This window comes from Danio rerio, chromosome 2 (genome assembly GCF_052040795.2).
Source record: "Danio rerio strain M-AB ecotype USA chromosome 2, GRCz13ab, whole genome shotgun sequence".
Lineage (NCBI taxonomy): Eukaryota > Metazoa > Chordata > Actinopteri > Cypriniformes > Danionidae > Danio > Danio rerio.
This window is the reverse complement of record NC_141022.1, coordinates 50,339,920-50,362,085: the sequence shown is the minus strand read 5'-3', so window position 1 is coordinate 50,362,085 and position 22,166 is coordinate 50,339,920. Positions and strand designations below refer to the sequence as shown.

Genomic DNA, 22,166 nt, shown 5'->3' with positions numbered 1-22,166 from the left:
TTAACTTAAGAACATGAATATAATAATAAATTTCTAAACAACATTATAAAGAATGAAATTAATTCAATAAATGGCATTCTTCAAAATACATTCTTTTGTGTTCAACATAAGAAAAACATTAAAGTAAATAACCGCAATATACTTATCGTATATGTTGTATTACACACTTTCAAGAAAAGGGCCAGGGTGCACATGGAAGCTAAGACTGCATGCATCCTTTCAATGTGTACACCTATCCATACTCATCACAGTGATGTCACTAGCTGTACTGAATGCATGTGTCTGAGTCTGCAAGTCTGAGACTGCACGTTTCAACTTGCACATGTGAGTCTGCAGCCAGATACTATTGCAATTATATGGTGGTATTAAAGAGGAATACAGGTAAGGTTGGAAACAGGTTTGGTGTAGGTTTTATAGTGGGTTAAAAGGGTCAATGGTGTAATTAAAGAAAATAATTACAGATGTGGTACAGGATGTAATTATCTGAATGTTATTATAGATTTTTTAATATATATATTAAGTATGATGTAAAAACCTGAATGCACATAATAAGTGCCTTGTACCAAATGATTAATTTAAATGTGTGTGCATAGTAATTAATGGCACTTAAACTAAAATGGGACCACATTTAAATCTGCAGCTGAATAAAGTGACTTTTATTAATATTTTTAGAGTTTAAAATAATATACTTTTTGCATTGGTCAGGTAATTACTCTATCAATGTGAGTGATGAGCTTTTGAGCTTGTAGTACTCACGCACACACTTTTTTTTTTGAACAAGGGCAGGATGTTTGGTACTGTACTGCAGTTCAGGTATTTCATTTATTCCTAAACAAAGAATGAAACTTATTTAACTTCCATTTAAAAGTAGGGTCTGACAACATTGTCTGCAGTGTTGTATTGTTGTTTTGCAGCCTCTATTATACAGTACGCAGCACTGCAGGTTGTCAGAGTTCATCTCTTTCTCTTTCAACTGCACAGTTTAGACATCTAAATTCCATTCACTCAATGCCAAAACACAACAAAAACAGCCCTGATCATTTCGATCCAGTTGCTGAATGTCCTTCTCAAGGGCTTCGGACTAGGGGGAAAAGGGTACAGAGTGCATGGAGCCCAGAGGATTATGGGACACAGTGGGGGAACACAATCGTTGAACCTCCTCCAGACTGAATGTGATTTTGGCTGGGGTTTTTGAAGCAAAAATATGTGCACGTGGCTAAGAATCCCTGGTGACACCATTGGCCAAGCTTGACGTTGCTGTTGGCTGGTTTACATTCACTTCTGAGTTCCTATTAGCAATGTGAATGCAACCGGGAAAATGGATCTAGAAGTAAATGTAGTTCCCATTTGACCATCACACAGGCTCAATCTGAAAACGTAGCCCTATATACATTTCTGGAGATCGCAAATTATGTAGCCAGAGCTATGCATGGCTGCATTTTGTCTTTAAAACAAACTCTGCAGGCCGGTGTGACACCGTTTCTTTTCGCACTTACCAGCTGACTGCTTACCTGCATGTGGACAACTTTTCCATTGTTGCCAGTTCATCCGGTAGCTTGACGTGTACAACGGCGGACTGGAGATGCAGAGCAGAGTTGACCGCGATGACAGGGTTCAAGTCTGGAGAAGAACTGATCCAGAAAGCAGGGGAAGACAAAAACAAAGCCAAAAGATAAAATAAACAAATAAATAACAGGGTGAGAATGTGGTAAAATCTAAAAATGTGTTAAAAAATAATCAGGCAAGGGCTTTTCTTTTTCTGGATTGGGTTTAGGTAATGGGTAATTTTAGGTAAGGGGTTTAGGTATTTTTTTTAAATACTATTGGTTGGGTTTAGGGAAAGGTGGGGGGATTGGTCGGTTGGTCAATCGACAGCAGCCTTCGGTAGTCTTATGCAAGAACAGCATAAACAAAGGATAATCGCAGGAGAAAAGCATACACTGCGGCTTCTGGCAGATTCACGAAAACAAAAACTAACTACAAAAAAGCGCAGCTCCTGAGACATATTTTGCTCTCTCCAGAAATGTATATAAGGGAACGTATTTGGAATGAGCCTGGGTTGAACCGTCCTGCTGGCTACTTGGTATAAAAACCCAGTGTGCACTCGACTATAGGAACTAACTAAATTCCCTATAACTAACTTTATGCACCAAATCTACCTTTATCAGGAGCTTCTCCATCTCCTACTTTTCTGGGTCTGTTTACTTGTGTGCAAAACTTCTTCAAAGTTTTTCTTCAGAGTTCAGCGGTCCCTCAAAAGCCCTTGAAGAGCATGACAAAAGTGACCTTAATCAGTCATTGTTTTGAGTGAAGGTGAAAAACAACACAGCGGCTGTGGATTGTGTCCCCTGGTGGCGAGGCTTTGATGGGCTGGAGCAGATTAAAGGCAGTGCAGTAATATGGACACATTAAGGCTAAATTGATTTTGCTTGGAATAAAAGGTCAGGATAAGTGGTTTTGTGAGAGACTGGCCTCTCTCTTCATTAGCTTTCAGTCCTTCATCTAACAAGTTTAGGCGTCACACACTCTTTGGTCAGTCAACCAACGGAGAAACAGGCCTCCGGGAAGCGGCTTTTCTCAAATGTCACTCTTATAATGTCAAATCATGGATTATGTGTCGAAAGCACAAAGCCTTTTGTGTCAATTGACAGAGACGATGAATTAGGTGTCTGCAATAAACTATAAGTCTCATGGGAGGATTTTTGCAATAGTTTTAAATTAAAAATTGCTTATCCTGCTGAAAATGAAAAAAAGTCTTCAAACAATCTGACAGCACTGCAGAATTGTGTTATATTAGGTTAACTTGTTTCAGTCTCTGGAGTAAAACAAAAACGCAAAGCAGGTAATTGCAGAAACGTTTTTAAACAGGAATTAATGTAAGATGGAATAGTTCAATTATAAGAAAAGAAAATACTTGAAATATAGTTGCTACAAAGAGAAACAAAGATATAAAACCAAAATTAATAATCGAAATTAGATTATAAGAAATAAATCCGTTTATTACAAAATGAAAGGTCACTGAGACTAGACTACAATGATGAGAAGTAAATTTAAAAAGTTATAGTCAGCAGACTTTAAAATTCATTCATTCACTTTCATCCACTTTTTTTAGGAGAGAACCCCAGACTTCCCTCTCTCCAGACACTTCCTCCAGCTCCTCCGGAGGAATCCTGAGGCGTTCCCAGGCCAGCCAAGAGACATACTGTAGTCTCTCCAGCATGTCCTGGGTTTTCCCTGAGGCCTTCTCCGGGTGGGACATGCCTTTTACACCTCCCTAGGTAGGTCCCCAGGAGGCATCTGAAACAGTTGCCCGAGCCATCTCTGCTGACTTCTCTCGATGTGGAGGAGCAGCAGCTCTACTCCGAGCCCCTCCCGGGTGACAGAGCTCCTCACCCTTTCTGTAAGCATGCACCCTTCCACCCTGCGAAAGAAACTCATTTCGGCCGCTTGTATCTGAGATCTTGCCCTTTCGGTTATGACCCAAAGCTCATGACCATAGGTGAGAGTAGGAACGTAGACTGACTGGTAAATCGAGAGCTTTGCCTTTCGGCTCAGCTCCTTTTTTACCACAACAGACTAGTACATCGACCGCTTTACTGCTGCCGCTGCACCAGTCCACTTTTTAGTATCATGTTCCATCCTCTCCTCACTCATGAACTCGAAAACCCTAAGATACTTGAACTCCTCCACCTGGGGTAAGGACTTTCCTCCAACCTGGAGCAAACCATCTTTTTCCGATGATGCACCATAGCGTCAGACTTTGAGGTGCTGATTCTCATCCCATCCCAACGGTACCGACTAGAGACATTTAAATAAAAAGTGAAAATATTGCATATTCAGCTACCTTTTAATATTTTTTTTTTCAAATGAACTAAATATTTTAATATAATTATTGCATTTCTATTTATTCATTTCCTTTCGTCATAGTCCCTTATTTATTAGAGGTCACCACAGCAAAATGAACCGCCAACTATTCAAGCAAGTGCTTTACGCAGCAGATGCCCTACCAGCTGCAACCCAATACTGGGAAACACCCATACACTCTCACATTAACGCACACGCTTATACACTACAGCCAACTTAGTTTATTCAATTCATCTATAGCATGTCTTTGGGCTGTGGGGGAAACTGGAGCACCCAGAGGAAACTAATGGCAACCCGTGGAGAACATGCAAACTTCAAATAGAAACGGCAACTGGCCCAGCTGGGACTCGAACCAGCAACCTTCTAATTTTATTCTTATTTAATTCATAGCTAATACTTATTGTTATCATCAATGGTGAGATACAAAACCCTAATGCTAAAATATAATACTTGTATGCTATAAAAGCTCATAATTTACAATATAAAGTCACTTTTTTTTATTCTACTGCAATTGCCATAAAGCCATAACTAAACATAAATAAACAAAGCCATAACTGTGTGAAAAACACAGTTACAAGAAAGTGAAACTGTGAGATAAGAATTAGGAGAAATAAATTAAGTTGCAGTTAACAGAAACAAATTTAAACACTCCAGGCTCATTCTGAAATAGTACCCGTGTAATAATTTCTGGAGAGTTCCAAATTCATCCCAGGAGGTATGCTTTTTTTTGCCGTTTTTGTTTTAGCGAATCCACCAAAGGCCACTGTGTACGCTTTTTAAGATTTCAAATTTCTCTCACAAGTGCTTCGCACCTGCTTTTCTCACGTAAATCCACCAGAGGCCACTATGGATTGACTGGATGACTGACCAACTGCCCCTCCTACCCCTTTCCATAAACCCAACCAATAGTGTTTTCAAAAGCTCCGACTGACCCACCCTAAACCCAACCAACAGTGTTAAAAAGCAATCCAGAAATAGAAAAGCTCTCGCATGATTTTGACCACGTTTGCAGATTTAACCACATTTTTAGCCTGTTATTTACTTCATCATTTGATTTTTTGGCTTCTGTTTTTGTCTTGCCTGCTTTCTGGAACCATTCTTTGCAGGACTCGATCTCCGTCATCATGGTCAGCTCCTCTCTGCATCTCAAGTCCACCAACGTACATTTGAAGTCAGAACTATTAGCCCTGCTGAATTTAATATATATATATATATATATATATATATATATATATATATATATATATATATATATATATATATATATATATATATTTTTTTATTTATTTTTTTTTTTTTTCATTTCTAAACATTAGTTTTAATAACTAATTTCTTATAACTGACTTATTTTATCTTTACCATGATGACAGTAAATAATATATTACTTTTTCAAGACACATATACACTATACAGCTTAATGTGTCATTTAAAGGCTTAACTAGGTTAATTAGGTAATTAGGCAAGGGTTATTAGGTTAGGGTAATTGACCTTAAAATGGTGTTTAAAAATTTAAAAACTGCTTTTATTCTAGCCGAAAGTAAACACTTAAGACTTTCTCTAGAAGAAAAAATATTATCATATATACGGTGAAAATTTCCTTGCTCTGGTAAACATCATTTGGAAAAATATACAAAAAGAAAATAAAACAAAGGGGGGTAATATTTCTGACTTCAACTCTACATGGCGAGCTAACAGGAAAAACTGGTAACAGTGGGAAAGCCGTCCATACGAAGGGAAGTGGTATGCTGGTATATACGAAAAGGATTGGGATCATATCGCCCCATAGCGTTCATGTATGCCATACGTACTTCTGGCTACATAATTTCAAGATCTCCAGAAATGTATATAAGGCTACGTTTTCAGAATAAGCCTGTGTTGTTGCAACTTAAATTATTATTTAAATTATTTATTTATTTATTTTTTGTGCTAAAGGGGAAAAAAAAAAACATAAAAATGCAATTAAGCAACACAGTGAGATAATGTGACGATCTAAATTATTTTAAAGTTTGCATTAGGTTATTGTGGTAACTATGTAAAATAAAACAGAAGAAGTAACAAAAATGGCAGAAAAAGACAGTATGATATTTGAAGTAAAAAAAAAAATGATGACAGTTGAGAAACTTATGAGAAATAAAATGGCAATAATCATAAATAATGAACAATTCATAAAATTGAGGTATAAAGTTGCATTTAAAAATAGCATTGTACTAGCAGATCCATTCACAGTGCAATAATCTACAGTAAATCCAGATCATTGCTCATTCATGAGTCATGTTTTATTAATATGATAAGTGAATAACACCAGCATTATGACATGCGTTTTGGCTGGAGATTTTTTATTAGACTATCGTGACAGAACCTGTGGCTGTATTAATATTTTACTATTACTCTTCATCTCCTTATTCCATGTAAGACTAAATTATTGTAACACAGCAAGTTAAAAGATGCTGGAGAAGTATATATATATATATATATATATATATATATATATATATATATATATATATATATATATATATATATATATATATATATATATATATATATATATATATATATATACACACACACATACAGTAAAAGAAGATTCAAGTCGCGTCTGGGTCAGTTGGCATTTCTGTGTGGAGTTTGCATGTTCTCCCAGTGTTCATATGGGTTTCCTCCGAGTGCTTGGGTTTCCCCCACAGTCCAAAGACATGCGCTATAGGTGAATCGAACTAAATTGGCTGTAGTGTATATGTGGCGGTTCATTCCACTGTGGTGAACCCTGATGAATAAAGGGTTTAAGCTGAGGGAAAATTAATGAATGAGTAAATATACACTCACTGGCCATTTTATTAGGTACTTACTAGTACCGGGTTGGACCCCCTTTTGCCTTCCGAACTGCCTTAATTCTTCGTGGCATAGATTCAACAAGTTACTGGAAATATTCCTCTGAGATTTTGGCCCATATTGATTTGACAGCTTCATGCAGTTGCTGCTTTTTTGTCGGCTGCACATCTATGATTTGAATGTTCTGTTTCACCACATCCCAAAGGTGCTATTTTGGATTGAGTTCTGGTGACTGTCATGTTCAAGTGTTATCCTGCTTTAGCGATCAGATGATGGGTACACTGTGGTCACAAAGGGATGGACATGGTCAGCAACAATACTCAGGTAGGCTGTGGCATTGACACAATGCTAATGGTACTAATGGGCCCAAAGTGTGCCAAGAAAATATCACCTACACCACTACACCATAATTGATACAAGGCAGGATGGATCCATACTTCCAAGTTATTGACACCAAATTCTGACCCTACCATCCAAATGTCGCAGCAGAAATTAAGACTCATCAGACCAGGCATCATTTTTCCAATCTTCTATTGTTCAATTTTGGTGAGCCTATGTGAATTGTAGCCTCAGTTTCCAGTTCTTACCTGACAGGAGTGGCACCTGGTGTGGTCTTCTGCTGCTGTAGCTCATCAAGGTTGGACGTGTTGTGTGTTCAGAGATGCTCTTCTGAATACCTCAGTTGTTAGTGGTTATTTGAGTTACTGTTGAATTTCTATCTAGCAGTTGGACAGATGTACCTAATAAAGTGGCCGGTGAGTGTACATTCACAATAATGTCTTGATCTTAAGTTAAAAGTAAAAAAGCATTCTTGAATTGTCTATAACGCATCTGTTATGAACGTAACATGCTGCACCAGGTTTATGCATAAAACATCATGAAATTATGGACCTGTCTCAGTGTGTGAGCATCCATGTATATGCATGTCTCATATTTATGTCAAGCTGATTAATATTCCATCTTTAAGGGCCTTCTCCTGGAAATTAACTTTTCCGCTGTGCCTCTGAGAGGAGATTGGATGTTTAATAAACTGTCTCAGCGTTTCACAATCACTGAACACATCAGATCGGATGTGCACTAAAGCACTTTAAAAAAAGAGAGAGAAAACCCTCCACTTTGGATCCCGCAGCATCCCATATGCGAAGTGGATGCAGTTGCCATGAGAACAGCGCACAGTGCTATGATGATTCGGTGATCTTTTGCCTAAATGACCCTTATTAGGGTCCTCTCGTCTTCATCAGTCTGAGGATACACAACAGCGGAGGAGTGAAAGTGTGGATTGGGTAATGAAGCCCACTGTGGTACAGAGGTGCAGGGAGATGGCCACACATATTAACCCTTAAATGGGTTTCATGTCCTGGGGGAAACAGGCATTTGAGAGGCCAAGGGGAGGGATACTGTCTCTGATTTGAGCAGTAAATACTAAAAATGTTTCAAATAGTTGAGTCAGTTCATAGAAAAACAGTGGTATCTCAAAGTCTGGCCAAATAAGGATAAACGCAATCGGTGAAAATTGTAATGTCAAATAATTCTTAAATAAAATCTAATAGATGGAATTGTCTTTATTTGGCACATTTTTTGCTTGAAACAACACTTTTTTATTTAAAGGTTATTAAAGTTTAAATTTATGTAAAAAGGTTGACGCTTTCACATTCCTATAGTCGGCATGTAATGAGTGTTCTTTTTCCCTCTATGGTGAAGTACATCTACTTTAAACGGTTTCTGAAATATGAAAGAGACAGCACAGGCTCATTGTTAATATGTACCCCCATCTACATTTCTTGAGAATCGTGATTATGTAGCCAAAGGTAAGTATTGCTGCATTTTCTCTTTAAAACGAACACTATGGGGCGGTATAATATGCCAACTGCATCTGTTATTTTTTGCATTACAAGGTGACCTCTTACCTCCATGTGGATGTTTTTTTTTTCCTCAGTTACCAGTTTGCCTAGTGGCTTGCCACATACGTTGGCAGATTTGGAAGGCAGAGGGGAGTTGACTGCAATGACAGAGTTTGAGTACAGCAAAGCCAATTTTCTAAAAGCAGGTAAAACAAAGTAGAAACAATAAAATAAACAAGTACATTGTGAGAATGTGGTCAGATCTGAAAACGTGGTAAAAAAAAAAAATAACATAAACAGGTGGCCACGAGGACTTTTCTTTTTTTAGACTGCTTCTGAAAACACTGTCGGTTGGATTTAGGGACCTGGGTGATCAGGTCATTCGGTGCTTTAAAAACACTATCGGTTGGGTTTAGGGAAGTGGGTTGGTGGGTAAGTTGGTAAGTTAGTTGATCGGTTGGTCAATTAGTTGACAGCAGCCTCTGGTGGATTTACGCGAGAACAAAAGGCACAAATGGCACTCGCAAGAGAAATTTGACATCTGAAAAAGCATACACAGCAGCTTCTGGTGGATTTGCAAAAACAAAAATGGCTAAAAAAAAAAAATGTACCTCCTGGGATGTATTCCATGCTCTCCAGAAATGGAGACAGGGGTATGTATCCATAATGAACCTGGGTTGAAAAAAAAACATAGGGCAGTGCATGATTGTGTTCTTTGGGGACCGAAGTTGGAATTGTTGTTGGAAGATGGTCATTGCTAACAACATATTTGACAGTTGGTGTGATTGTTGTTGCCAGAGATCAAACAAAAGCTTTATAGGCTCTGCCCTTTTTCTAGAATAGGGGTGGGAAGCTGCACCTCATTTGCATTTAAGAAGACACACAAAAAATGTGTTTTGCTTTCATTCTAATAGGAGGGGGTTTATGGCATAGTATTATAAATGACCCTTAAGGTAAATTTGAAATGACATTGAACTGAATTGAGTTGAATTGAACTATTTCACAGGTGTCAAATTCAGTTCCCTGAGGGCTGCAGCTCTGCACAGTTTAGTTCCAACCCTGCCTCAACACACTTACCTGTAGGTTTCAAACAAGCCTGAGGGACTCCTATAGTTTGATCAGGTGTGTTTAATTTGCGTTAAAGCTAAACTGTGCAGAACTGCGACCCTCCAGGAACTAGATTTGACACCTGTGAATCAGTGTCTGCATAATATAGCACCCATTTAAATGATTTCATAATCACATATTTTTGATTTTATCAATGAAAAACTTTGGACATTATATTTTAAAGTGCATTGTCATATTATTAAACTATTAATTATGACTTTTAGCTTAATAAACTTCCAACTATAGCTGCCTATTAATAGTTAAGGTAGAAGTTGCGTAGGTACTGAATGTAGAATATGACAAGTGCATATTGAGATAATTTGACAATGCAATCTTTTTTCTTCTCTGCAATACATACTGCGATTTAAATATAAATTCACCAAATCACTTAAATAGCTTTATTATCAAGTCATTAATTTAGATGGTCACACTTTATTCTTGTTGAATTAAGTTACATTGCATCTACATGCCAACTAATTCTCATTATATTATAAGTAGACTGGTACTGTAGCTTGGGGTTAGGGCATAGTGTAAGCTGATATTTACTTGCAAGGTTTCTTATAGTGAGTAAAATGTCTGTTGAAGGAGCAGTATCAACAGTTGTTAAGCAGACAGTCAACTAATACTCAAATGGTCCATCAAAATAAAGCATCACTGTCACCTTTCAGATTGATTGGGATGGTTTTTTGGGGGGCGTCAAATACAAATATCTATACATATATAAACAAACTACAGCCATAAACACAATGGAGCAAATATCAAAATGAAATTAACTGTGCTTTATGGTTTTCTAGGGAGAGTCTAAAGGTGTTCAGGTGCAGAAATTGAATAGTAAGGTGGTTCCTGCACATGTCTGTAATCATAGGAAAAAAGAAAAAGGTCTCCACCATAATCTATGCAAAAGTTAATGCATTCCAACTGATGAGAGGTGCTGTACAAGCCACAGGGACCGATCACTGTTTTTATATTTCACTATTCTTTTGTTTGATCAAACATAATTCACTGTGTTTGGACCAAATCAGACATATAAAAGGACTACTTATGCACATCACCTCAAAAACAGAGGAGAATGGCCCTGAGGGGCACAGCATAAGGTAAGAGATGACAGCTGTCTGTGCTATCTGGGGCTGCTTATTGATAATGAATGTATTGTTTACATTTCTGCGCCATGGAAACACCACAATTTATTCAACAACTGTTTGGCATATGAATATAATTTAGTAAAAAGAATGCTAGAACTGTATGAGCACCGGCAAGAGCTTTCATTTGAGCTATAACTTGTACATGTGTCCTATAAAAAATATGGGGTATCCAAAATACTTTCTATTTAAGTGTAAATAACTTTTATACAGTAGAATAAAAGCCAAAGTGATGCATATGTGCATAAAATATAGATTCTACACTTTCAAACGACACCAATTACGGGGGTCTGGTGCAACGCTAGCCCTTTAAATCTGAAAGCGAATGCCGATGACGGTACCGGGTCTGCAGAGTTTAAGACCCTACATGAGGACCCTTGGTAAAGTGACATAGGCTTTAATGGCATCTGTTCTGTCTTGTGACAAAATTCTGATACAATTGAGTCCCTTTTCAGAAAAACAAAAGTGTCTTTCAAAACAAAATCTAAGCTGGTGTAAAAAACTTTAAAGGCATTTTGTTCGATTTCAGTGATACTGCACCTTGCCTTTGTAGGGCAGAGTAGACCAGCAGATAAATGTGACTTTTTTTTTTTCTTTTTTTTTGCAAAATCAAATGCACAAACACGTCTAAAGAGCAAAACCAGAGGGTGCTGTTAGCGGCTTCACGGGTGACTCATTCCCTACTACACTTCAGCATGTTTAAGAGCACTTTTCAGCCGCTCCAGAAACATTTGACAGATGAAATTGATTCCACCTTGGCTCAATCATGGTGAGTGGCAGAAACAGGATATTGTATCTTTAACGGATCATTAATTCCTCAAAGGCAAGCGTTTGGCTCAGCGCTGTATATTTACAATGGCAATAGTCCAAAATAAAATGTCATAAATAAATTGCAGCATGTCAATCAGCGACATACGCCGAACAGAAAGGTATCAGTACTGCTTTTAGAAGAAAAAAAGCTCAGGGTTTCAGCAGGAGAATGACATTTTTATTAGGTTTTATTCATCATCTGACTCGAGCTCAGAATGTGAATTCATCAGCGTATTATACATACATATGGAAATTATGCCACTTGAGATGCTAAAACTCCTTTCCCCCACAGTAATGTCAAATCTGTGATTGGTATGGAGAAAGAGAGCGCTAGTGCGTCTAGTTATGTTTTTAATTCACTATTTAACACGAACTCACTGAATTTAAAGGAGAAAAAAAAGAGCAAAGTTTCCTGAATGATGGATCAAGTGTAAAACTTTGAGGAAGACATTAATAGGTGCGCCTATATGCTGAAATCTGTTTACAACAACATGAGCTTTAAACTTAAGGATACTGTACTTGAGGCTCTCCAGCACACTCAATCCGAAAAGCATCTCTAAACACAACACAAGCACCTGTTACTGATCCCAGGCCCTAACACCTCTATTGCCGTCTACCAACTTCGATCCTCATCAGATGTCTGTAAATGACAGATAATCCTTGTATGACAAATGGTACAACCACGGCCACTCAAAGAGCCTGTTTACAGCTGGTATTGGGATCTGTCAATCAACTGTCAATCATCCTCTGCACTACAGCACGCTTCTAACCTGCACTAGTACTTAGGCAGTCAATGGTTTTCAAAGAAAATAAGGGTTCGATGTGAAAATCCTGATTGTCAGAAAACAATAATAAACATTTTGGTTCATTTAAATGTTAATTAATGATAAAGTTGATAATAATAGCACAAAAAAAACTAAAATTAAAGTTAAATATATGCAACAGTCATTTTTAATTGTTAAAATAATTCATAAAAATTGTAATTGTAATTGCAGCTGTTGTTGTTTTGCAAGGGGTTTATTAAAAAAGAACAAACATAAACTCGAATCTAATTATGGCAAATGTTGAAATATCTCACAGATTAATCAGTTTGTGTTAATTAATTCTATTAATTTGTTTTAAGGTGTAAAAATGGACTTATGTTGCCAAATGAGCATCAGATAAAAGGGGCATTTCAACATAGCTACATGTGCACATACAAATATTAAAATATTAAAGCAGTAAACCACAAGCAAAAGAGAGAAATCAAATTGAAGTCAGATTATCAATGATACAATTACTGGCCACTTTATTAGGTACACCAGTCCAACTGCTTGTTAACGCAAATTTCTATTCAGCCAGTCACATGGCAGCAACTCGGTGCATTTAGGCATGTAGACATGGTCAAGACGATCTGCTGCAGTTCAAATCGAACATCGAATGGGGGAAAAAGGTAATTTATGGTGTTGGTGTAATAGTGTAGGGGATATTTTCTTGGCACACTTTGGGTCCATTAGTACCAATTGAGCATTGTGTCAATGCCACCTGAGTGTTGATGCTGACTATGTCCATCCTTATGACCACAGTGTACCCATCTTCTGATGGCTACTTCCAGCAGGATAATGTGTCATGAAGCATGTATCATCTTAGACTGGTTTCTTAAACATGACAATGAGTTCACTGTACTTAAATGGCCTCCAAGGTCACCAGACTCAACACAATAGAGCACCTTGGGGATGTTGTGCAACAGGAGATTCGCATCATGGATGTGTAGCCAACAAATCTGCAGCAACTGCCTGATGTTATCATGTCAATATGGACCAAAACCTCTCCAGTAAAATTTCCAGTATCTTGTTGAATCTATGCCACGAAGGATTAAGGCACTTTTGAAGACAAAAGGGGGTCCAATCCGGTACTAGTAAAGTGTACCTAATAAGTGGCGGGTGAGTGTATATATTAATAATTAATGACCCTCCTTTGAAATTTGTATTTCTTTTCAAATATTTCCCAAGTGAATGTTTAACAAAGCAAGGAATTTTTAGTCAATACTAATGTCAAAATCAGCAGTTACAGATTGCTGGAAAACTACAATCCCATCATGCACCTCACATACACACCAGTTCCAGTTCTCTCCCTGATTCCACACACACCAGGAAGCTTAACATAAACTGATTACCAGGACTATATATACAGTGCACCTTACATTCACACATACAGTGCTGAGTCTTCCTCCCCTGTAACATTTCTAAGCTTTTTCTTTGCCTTGTCCTTCCGTGGTTTTTGATTTTTGTTTTGTCGTGTTTGCTGCCTACACCGACTTCTGTCTGTAACCACGTCTACATTTTTGAATTAACCCTCATGTTACTGTTTGTTCATGTTTGACTGTCACAAGCCTGACTAAGCTGTAAATAAACTGCGTTTAGACCCTCAACTCCACTGTACTCTGACTCATACTTTACTATAAGCACCCTTAATATTATACTCGATTGTCTTCAGAACAAACCACTGGTACTATACTAGGGTACAAATGCATACATTTAACTTTAAATAACCATTAATTTTTACAAATGACTAAAGTGACCAAGGCAAAAAAAAAAAAAAGAGAACCTTGGTAGGCAATGTGAAAACACCTTAAAAACTAGACTTAACCAGGGCCCATCTGTCCCTGCCCAATCCACTCAATGAAAGTGTCATTACCACAAGTCCAGGAACCGTAATAAATATGGGTACACAAACCCACACACACATGCACGCACGCACACAATAGGCTGTGTTAGTAGCTGAGACAAACCCATCTGTGATCTCACCGTAGATTTAATTCACCACCTGCAGGGTTGAAGGCCTTCACCGCGACCATGAAGAATGGATGTGTATGTTTAAATCTGTTCTTTCATTGTGAGGAATCCCATAATCCCACTGGCATGATTCAGCAGCAGGGAATGTCTGGATTCTGCCAATCCTTTCCAGATCCAGATCACATATCCAGCCTGACCTGCAATAAACAGAGGACATTTTCACTTTTCTAACTGCATCATCTTTAAAAGGCAAGTTTACCCAAAAATGAAACTGATGTCATCATGTAACCATTCATTCATTCATTTACTATTCGGCTTAGTCCCTTTGATAATCTGGGGTCTCCACAGTGGAATGAACCGTCAACTTGCCAGTGATGTGTTGCAGCTGAAAGGGCATCCTCTGCGTAATACATATGCTGGATAAGTTGGCGGTTCATTCCGCTGTGGCGACCTCTGATCAATAAAGGGACTAAGGCGAAAAGAAAATGAATGAATGAATAATTTACCAATAACACATGTCTTTGAACCAGCAAACTACTTGCTGTGAGGCGATTGTGCTACCCACTGTGTCACCGTGATGCCATCATTTAATTTTTTTATTTTCAAAAGAAGATATTTTGAAGAATGATGGAAAGCATCAGCTATTTACTTCCATGGTATTTTTTATTCCTACTATGGAGGTCAATGGTGGATTTTTCCAACATTCTTCAGAATATGTTGATTTGTGTGCAGTTAAGAACCACTTGAGTGTCAGTTGTCAACAAAGAAATCATGTAAATCATTCACATCCTCTTTACTAAACTTAACTACAAAGTTCATATTTGAGGTAAGAACAATTTTTTCAAGGGAAAAACATGCTGCTTTTAGTCTCCCATTTACTGTTTTGTCGTAAGTGATGTATGCAGTCTAACAATTAAGAGAACTTTTTTTTTTCCTGAAGTACACCCGCAAGTGGTCACATGAGATGCATTTGAGATGCTTGTTCCTGCCAGGTGTAAACAAGTAGATTTGGCTGACTGATCAGAATAACTGAGATGGATCTTTATACCAGATGCAAACTGGGCCTTAGAGTATAGAGCTATAAAATTGTAGCCTGCAAAGTAGCTTAAGGAGATTTTTGAAGTATTTGTTTACAAATGTTTGTGTTTATTGTGAAATCTCACACTTGTAATGCAGATTTTGGCTTCTGCATGAATCTGAAACTAAGTTTTACTCTGAAGAACATCTTTTCTCTTCAAATATTAAACTGTTATTTAAGTAGTCTGAGTAGTTTTTACTGATTTACTGTCATCATGGCAAAAGGTAATAAAAATCATTTATTAGAAATGAGTTACTAAAATTAATATGTTTAGAAATGTGTTGAGAAAATCTTCTCTTCGTTAAACAAAAATTGGGGGGAAAAAAAAACGTGAACTAATAATTCAAAGAGGCTAATAATTCTTACTTCAGCTGTACATATTAGTTTGTCAAGAAGTATTGTTATTATTATTTTAAATGTAATAAAAACATGCCAAAAACAAACAAAGAAAGGAATAGTTCACTCAAAAATGAAAATGTCCTTGCTAGGGATGCTTGACGAGATTTTTGAAGTATTTGTTTACAAATGTTTGTGTTTATTGTGAATTCTCACACTTGTAATGCAGATTTTGGCTTCTGCATGAATCTGAAACTAAGTTTTACTCTGAAGAACATCTTTTTCTCTACAAATATTAAACCGTTATTTAAGTAGTCCTATCTGAGGATTGTTTTTGTTTCCTAGACATAAAATGATCTCATACATATTTTGTGCAACAATGCAAGCAGATGTAAATGGAAACCCTTAATAGTCAACCCTAAATTAGTAATTTACACTTAACAATTATAGGTGGTTTACATACAGTTGAAGTCAGAATTATTAGCCTCCTTTGATTTTTTTTTTCTAATTTTTAATTATTTTCAAAATTATGTTTAACAGAGAAAATAAATTTTCACAGAATGTCTGATAATATTTTTTATTCTGGAGAAAGTCTTATTTGTTTTATTTTAGCAAAAAACAACAGTTTTAATTTTTTTAAACACCATTTTATGGTCAAAATTATTAGCGCCTTTAAGCAATATTTTTTGATAGTCTACAGAACAAACCATTGTTATACAATAACTTGCCTAATTACCCTAACATGCCTCGTTAACCTAGTTAGGCATTTAAGGGCATTCTCATACTATGTACAGTTATCTTGAACTGGGCCAAAGCACACTTGTACCCCCTCCTGTCTCCCCCGACGGCCCGCACTCACATTACATTCGGGCCTGGTCACCCTTACATCATCGATGCTGTGCTGTTGAGTAAGCGCTCTCGCTCAGCACAGTGGAGATTGCTTTAGTTATATATATATATATATATATATTTTAATCACTTAACTAATACTGTTAATAGGTTAAAAACGCACACGTTTGGTTAACGCTGAATGGGTTATTATAAACATACCTAGTTTTTGCTATTTACATTGCTGTGTTTTGTTCTGTGGTGTGCTCTGGAGGAGTAATATGAATTTGGATGATAGAAATAAGCTGAATAGAATGATTACAAAATCTGATTTTATTTATGGTTTTAATCCTGATTCACTTGAGCTGAATGTAAAAAAGACAACAAGGGCTAAATTAAAGATCATTATTAAAATATGAAGGACATCCACTAAAAAATACCTTTCAGAACACTTAAGAGTTCATTCAGTGAGAAACTAGTAATGCCCCGATGCTCCACAGAGAGATTTAGAAGGTCATTTATTTCAACCGCTGTCAGGTATTTTAATGAAGCGATGTGATTTGTATATGTGTCAGCTACTTTCTGTGTTGTGATGTGTAGTTTGGGCTAACGTTGTGTTGTACTGTTTTTTTTTTTTTTTTGGAGGTGTTTGCCATTTAATAAATTATGTTATTGTGATAACAATGGTGGTAAATGAGTTTTCCCTCACAAGGATAAATAAAGTTCTCTACTACAACAACTACTATGGTACAAAAAACTAGTTTCTCTATATAATTTCATAAATAATAACCATATTATTTACAACTACAAAAATTTCAATAAAATAATTTTGTTAAACTGTAGTCGACTGCTCGATAGTGCAAAGATCAAGGTCCCATAATACAATTTACAACTGTAAATAAACAAATAATGTCTGCAAAACAATTGCAAACTAATTATGTGTGTTAAATTTACACAAATAAATAAAATTTAGTAATGTTGAACGTAATCTGTTAGTTTAAATTCAGCCCAAATAAATTATTTACAACCACTTAACGTAAAAAAAAAGAAAAAAAAGTAAATCCAAGGAATCATCTTTGAATATTTTTTTTTCAGTGCATTTTGTGTGAATCACAAAATAATTGACAGATTTTTGATTTTTTTTTTTTATTATGTAGTGTGAGCAGTATTTGGTCTTATAAACTGCTTAATTGGTGCAGAGCAAATACAGAAACTTGCTACTGCCTATACTATTTACATACACTCACCGGCCACTTTATTAGGTACACCTTACTAGACACCATTTGCCTTCAGAACTGCCTTAATCTTTCGTGGCATAGATTCAACAAGATACTGGAAATATTCCTCAGAGATTTTTCTCCACCTTGAGTTGCTGCCATGTGATTGGCTGATTAGAAATCCGAGTTAATGAGCAGCTGGACAGCTGTACATATTAAAGTGATTGGTGAGTGTAATTCTTTGTATCTGATTCAATCCTCATTTAAAAACTTAAATCATTTGGATACATCACCGCAGAAACTTTGCAAACTCCTGTTGAGAAAATCAAAACTCTAATTTGAAGTTTTTCAATAAAGTTTTGTTAATAACTTTGTCAGCTAATATAATTTAATGGAAACACTCTCTAATGAGTCGAATGCATACTGCAGTTGGAGTCATAATTCAGAAGCAGGATGTGTTTTGAGTGAAAGAGACTCTTCTCCAGCTTTGAGTTACGGGCTGAGCATCTGACAGCTTTGGGTGCGAGAGGCTCATTAGCTTCCCGCCTGACTAATAAAGCCAACGCAGAACAAATGCAATATTAATACAGCCAGCCTATTCTCTCCCTATCATTTACATACGCTCCTGGAAGTGTTCTGCGCACCTCCGCAAATTATTAATGCACCGATTCGGCAGTTCTCTGTGGACACAGGACTTTAATGACTTGCTCTGTGCTTTTGTGGATTTGAACCGGGACAAAGCGAGTCTCAGTAGATGATCTTCACCGAACTAGCTGTGTTTAGTTGGAGGGATTATAAAGGGAAGCTGCCTGTCTCTGCTGGAGAAATAAGAGGAGTTTATGACAAGAACAGAAAGATCCAGAAGCACAGAGAGCCATGACAACTATACTTTCTTTTGGCATTATGGGATGTGCATTTTTTCTACTAGTGTGTTTCACTGCAGATGAGTTATGTGGAGTTTTGGTGTAACGTCACTTGTCAGTCATTGTTCAGTCCTCCATTGGCCACACCTTCGACATACTTCCTCTTTTTCTACTAATTCTCTGCCCAACAATGCCCAAAATAAATCCTCAGTCATTGATTGACCTATTGATTGTTTGAGTGTTTAATTGATTGTTTAATTGATTGGTTTATTGATTCACTGACTAACTAGTTGCTTGATTAACCTATTGATTGGTTGATTGATTGATTGATTGATTGATTGATTGTCTAACCGATTAAGTAGTTTACTAATTGACTAATAATTGACTAATATACTGATTGGTTGGCTGTTTGATTGTTTGTTTGAGTGATTGATTGACTTATTGCTTGGTTGTTTGACTAACAGATTGATTGATCCATTGATTAATAAACTAGTTGATTATTTGATAATTATTAACTGATAATTAATTAATTGATTAACTAACTGACTAATTGGTGGATCAATTTATTGATTGAATGATTTGGTGACTACCTGATTAATTTACTGCTCAAACATATGATTAAGTGATTGATTCATTGATTAAACTGATTGGTTGATTAACTGATTGACTTGTTTAATTGAGTGTTTAATTTATTGTGTAATTGATTGCATGATTTTTTTTTTTTTGACTGACTGACTGATTAATTGATTGGTTGGCTGACTTACAGATTGACAAATTTATTGATTGACAAACTAACTGATTGTATAATGGACTAATTAACTAATTGACTTGTTAGTTGGTCGATTGATTGGCTGACTACCTGTTGGATTAATTAATCAACTAATTGACTGACTGACTGACTGACTGACTGACTGACATGACTACCCGAGTCACTGATCGAACAAATATTTGATTGTTTAAGTGATTGATTCAACAGATTAGGTTGATTGACTTATAATAATATAACTGATAACTAATATAATAGTATAATTGAGTGCTTAATTTAATGTTTAATTGATTCATTCATTTATTGGCTGACTGGTTGATTGGTTGGTTGACTTAAAGATTGACTAATTCATTGATTGATAAATTAATTGATTGTATAACTGATTAATTTACTAATTGCATGATTGGTTGGATGATTGATTGATTCACAGATTGATCAACTAATTGATTGATTAACTGACTGGTTGGTTGTGGTTTTGTTAAATTAATGTATCATTATGATTATAAACCCACTGTTGTGTTGTGTAGATAGTTAATGCACTTTGTTATAACTCTAGTAATTTACTCACAGTAGCTAATCCACTAGAAATCTTACACATTCACAAAAATAGCTTATTTTTCGTTTCATCCTGATTTGCATACTTACAGTATTCTACTTCCTAATAGAATTGAGTCTTTTTGTGAAGCAAAGCATGCAGCGGAAGATTAGATGAGTTCTGTTTAATCTGCCCTGTCAGTCATTTTGTGGCAGTTTGGATATATATTTTTTAATTTAATTCTGGTACATAGAGAGAAATGAAGCACCTTGATTTGCCAGCTATGGGTTTACTGTGAATAATCTGTTAATGTGTTAATGTGTTTGCATAATTATGTTTTTAAAATTTTAGCAGTTAAAATATAAATATTGATTACTCACTCAAATCCCTTTATCTAAGATTACAAAAAAGTAAGATGTTACATGAGAGTTTTAAACTTTTAGAGACCTAAAATGATTAAATGGGTCAAAATGAATAGGTGTTGTTTAATCCAGTGGTTTTCAAACTGTGATTTGCACAGAAAAGGTGGAAAAGAGTTTTATTTATTTTTTTGATAGGATGTCTTTGTTAATCAGCAACACTCAGTATATCAGATATCCTATATTTCTTTTATAGAAAGGTAAAAACCCAGAAAAAATGGTTGAAACCTTTTTAAAGGTAATTTCAAGCTGAAATAGGATGCCCTTTGGAATACAAATTTTAAAACTACAACATAAACACAATGGCAGCACGGTGGCTCAGTGGTTAGCACTGTCGCCGCACAGCAAGAACACTCAAAAAATTATTCAAAGATGATTCCTTGAATTTACTCTTATTTACGTTAAGATTTACGTTAAGTGGTTGTAAACAATTTATTTGGGCTGAATTTAAACAAATTAAGTTGAACATTATTAAACTTAATTTGTTTGTTTAAATTCAACAGAAATAAATTGTTTGCAACAGTTCTGCATGCAACACTTTTTTCAATGAAGGTTGCTGGTTCAAGTCCGTCTGTGTCAGTTGTCATTTCTGTGTGCAGTTTGCATGCTCTCCCTGTGTTCGCGTGGGTTTCCTACGGGTGCTCTGGTTTTCCCACACAGTCCAAAGACATGCGCTAAAGGTGAATCAAATAAACTAAATTGGCTGTAGTGCAAATGTGAGCATGTATGGGTGTTTTCCAGTACTGGGTTGCGGCTAGAAAGACATTCGCTGCGTAAAACATATGTTGGATATGTTGACGTTTCATTCCACTGAGCAAACCCCTGACAAATAAAGGGACTAAGCCAAAGGGAAATTAATAAATGAATAAACTTAAACACAATGCCTCTGAAGCAGTGTGTTTAATGTAAATTATTAAAACAAATCATCCACTAATTTCCCAATGAAACTGACATGTAAGCTTTAAATGTAGTGGTCTTCATAATAATATTGTGCAAGTTATGTTTGTACTACAGTATATCAAACATTTAATTGCATTTACAACTGAAAGTAACTCTGGGACAACAATAAAAATACTGTAAAGAAATCAATAATACAAAATAGAACACATCTACTTGCATCAGTAGTATAACATAATCATTAAATAAAACAGTAGTTCAGCCCTTGAGGTTTTGTGGCCCCTACAGTGTAACCTCTCCATTTAAAAGTCCACTAAATAACTACAGCAGAACAATTTGTAATCTAATCAATCAACAGGATCCCACGAATCTGATATAATATAAATCAGAATAAATTAATCATCGAATAAACAACTATCTTGGTATTTCAAGCATTATTATAATTTGCCATTTTTAAGGGATTCAAATAATTATCCAGGAGCTCCAGTGGGCAGCCATCTCACATATCAGCTCTGATTGTAAATATTTCATTATAGAAAGCCGTTTCGAGTGCTTTAGGCGAACTCATGAAGTGACAGGCCCAGCGAGCCCAAACCATCAATAAAAGCTGAAATTTTTATTATTAACGCAAGGGACTATGGACTTGACAGACTCTACGGTCCAGCTAATACTGTAAAACATGATTAACAGTGTGTCTTTGAATCTTTGAAACCAGAAACATTTTGGTACAGCTGGAAATTCAATATGTATTTGTTTTAAATGTCAAATATTTACTTATTGATTTGTTTAATTTATTGAACTTGTGTATGAATACATGTATTTCTGACTTGAAATACACTGAAAACATATATGCTGATAAA

At 36.1% G+C, this 22,166-nt stretch overlaps 1 protein-coding gene and 1 long non-coding RNA gene across 4 annotated transcripts in view; both read right to left on the bottom strand.

Annotated features, from left to right (window-relative positions):
- The window catches only part of LOC137487485 (uncharacterized), a 128,414-nt gene that overhangs the window by 66,176 nt on the left and 40,072 nt on the right, over positions 1 to 22,166 (bottom strand). For 2 of the 3 annotated variants that reach the window (XM_087241380.1, XM_087241381.1), the window contains exons 4-5: positions 14,380 to 14,564; positions 1,512 to 1,631 (exon numbers count right to left, since the gene is read on the bottom strand). In XM_087241380.1, coding sequence (XP_087097506.1) covers positions 1,512 to 1,631; positions 14,380 to 14,429 — 170 coding nt within the window. In that variant the 5' untranslated portion in view covers positions 14,430 to 14,564. The remainder of the gene's footprint in view (positions 1 to 1,511; positions 1,632 to 14,379; positions 14,565 to 22,166) is intronic. The other variant, XM_087241382.1, reaches the window with a different exon arrangement.
- On the bottom strand, positions 14,971 to 17,642 carry LOC147846492 (uncharacterized). The gene is made up of 3 exons (XR_015479268.1): positions 16,796 to 17,642; positions 16,058 to 16,698; positions 14,971 to 15,592 (listed from the first exon to the last, which is right to left on the bottom strand). It is a non-coding gene; the product is annotated as an uncharacterized LOC147846492 (long non-coding RNA).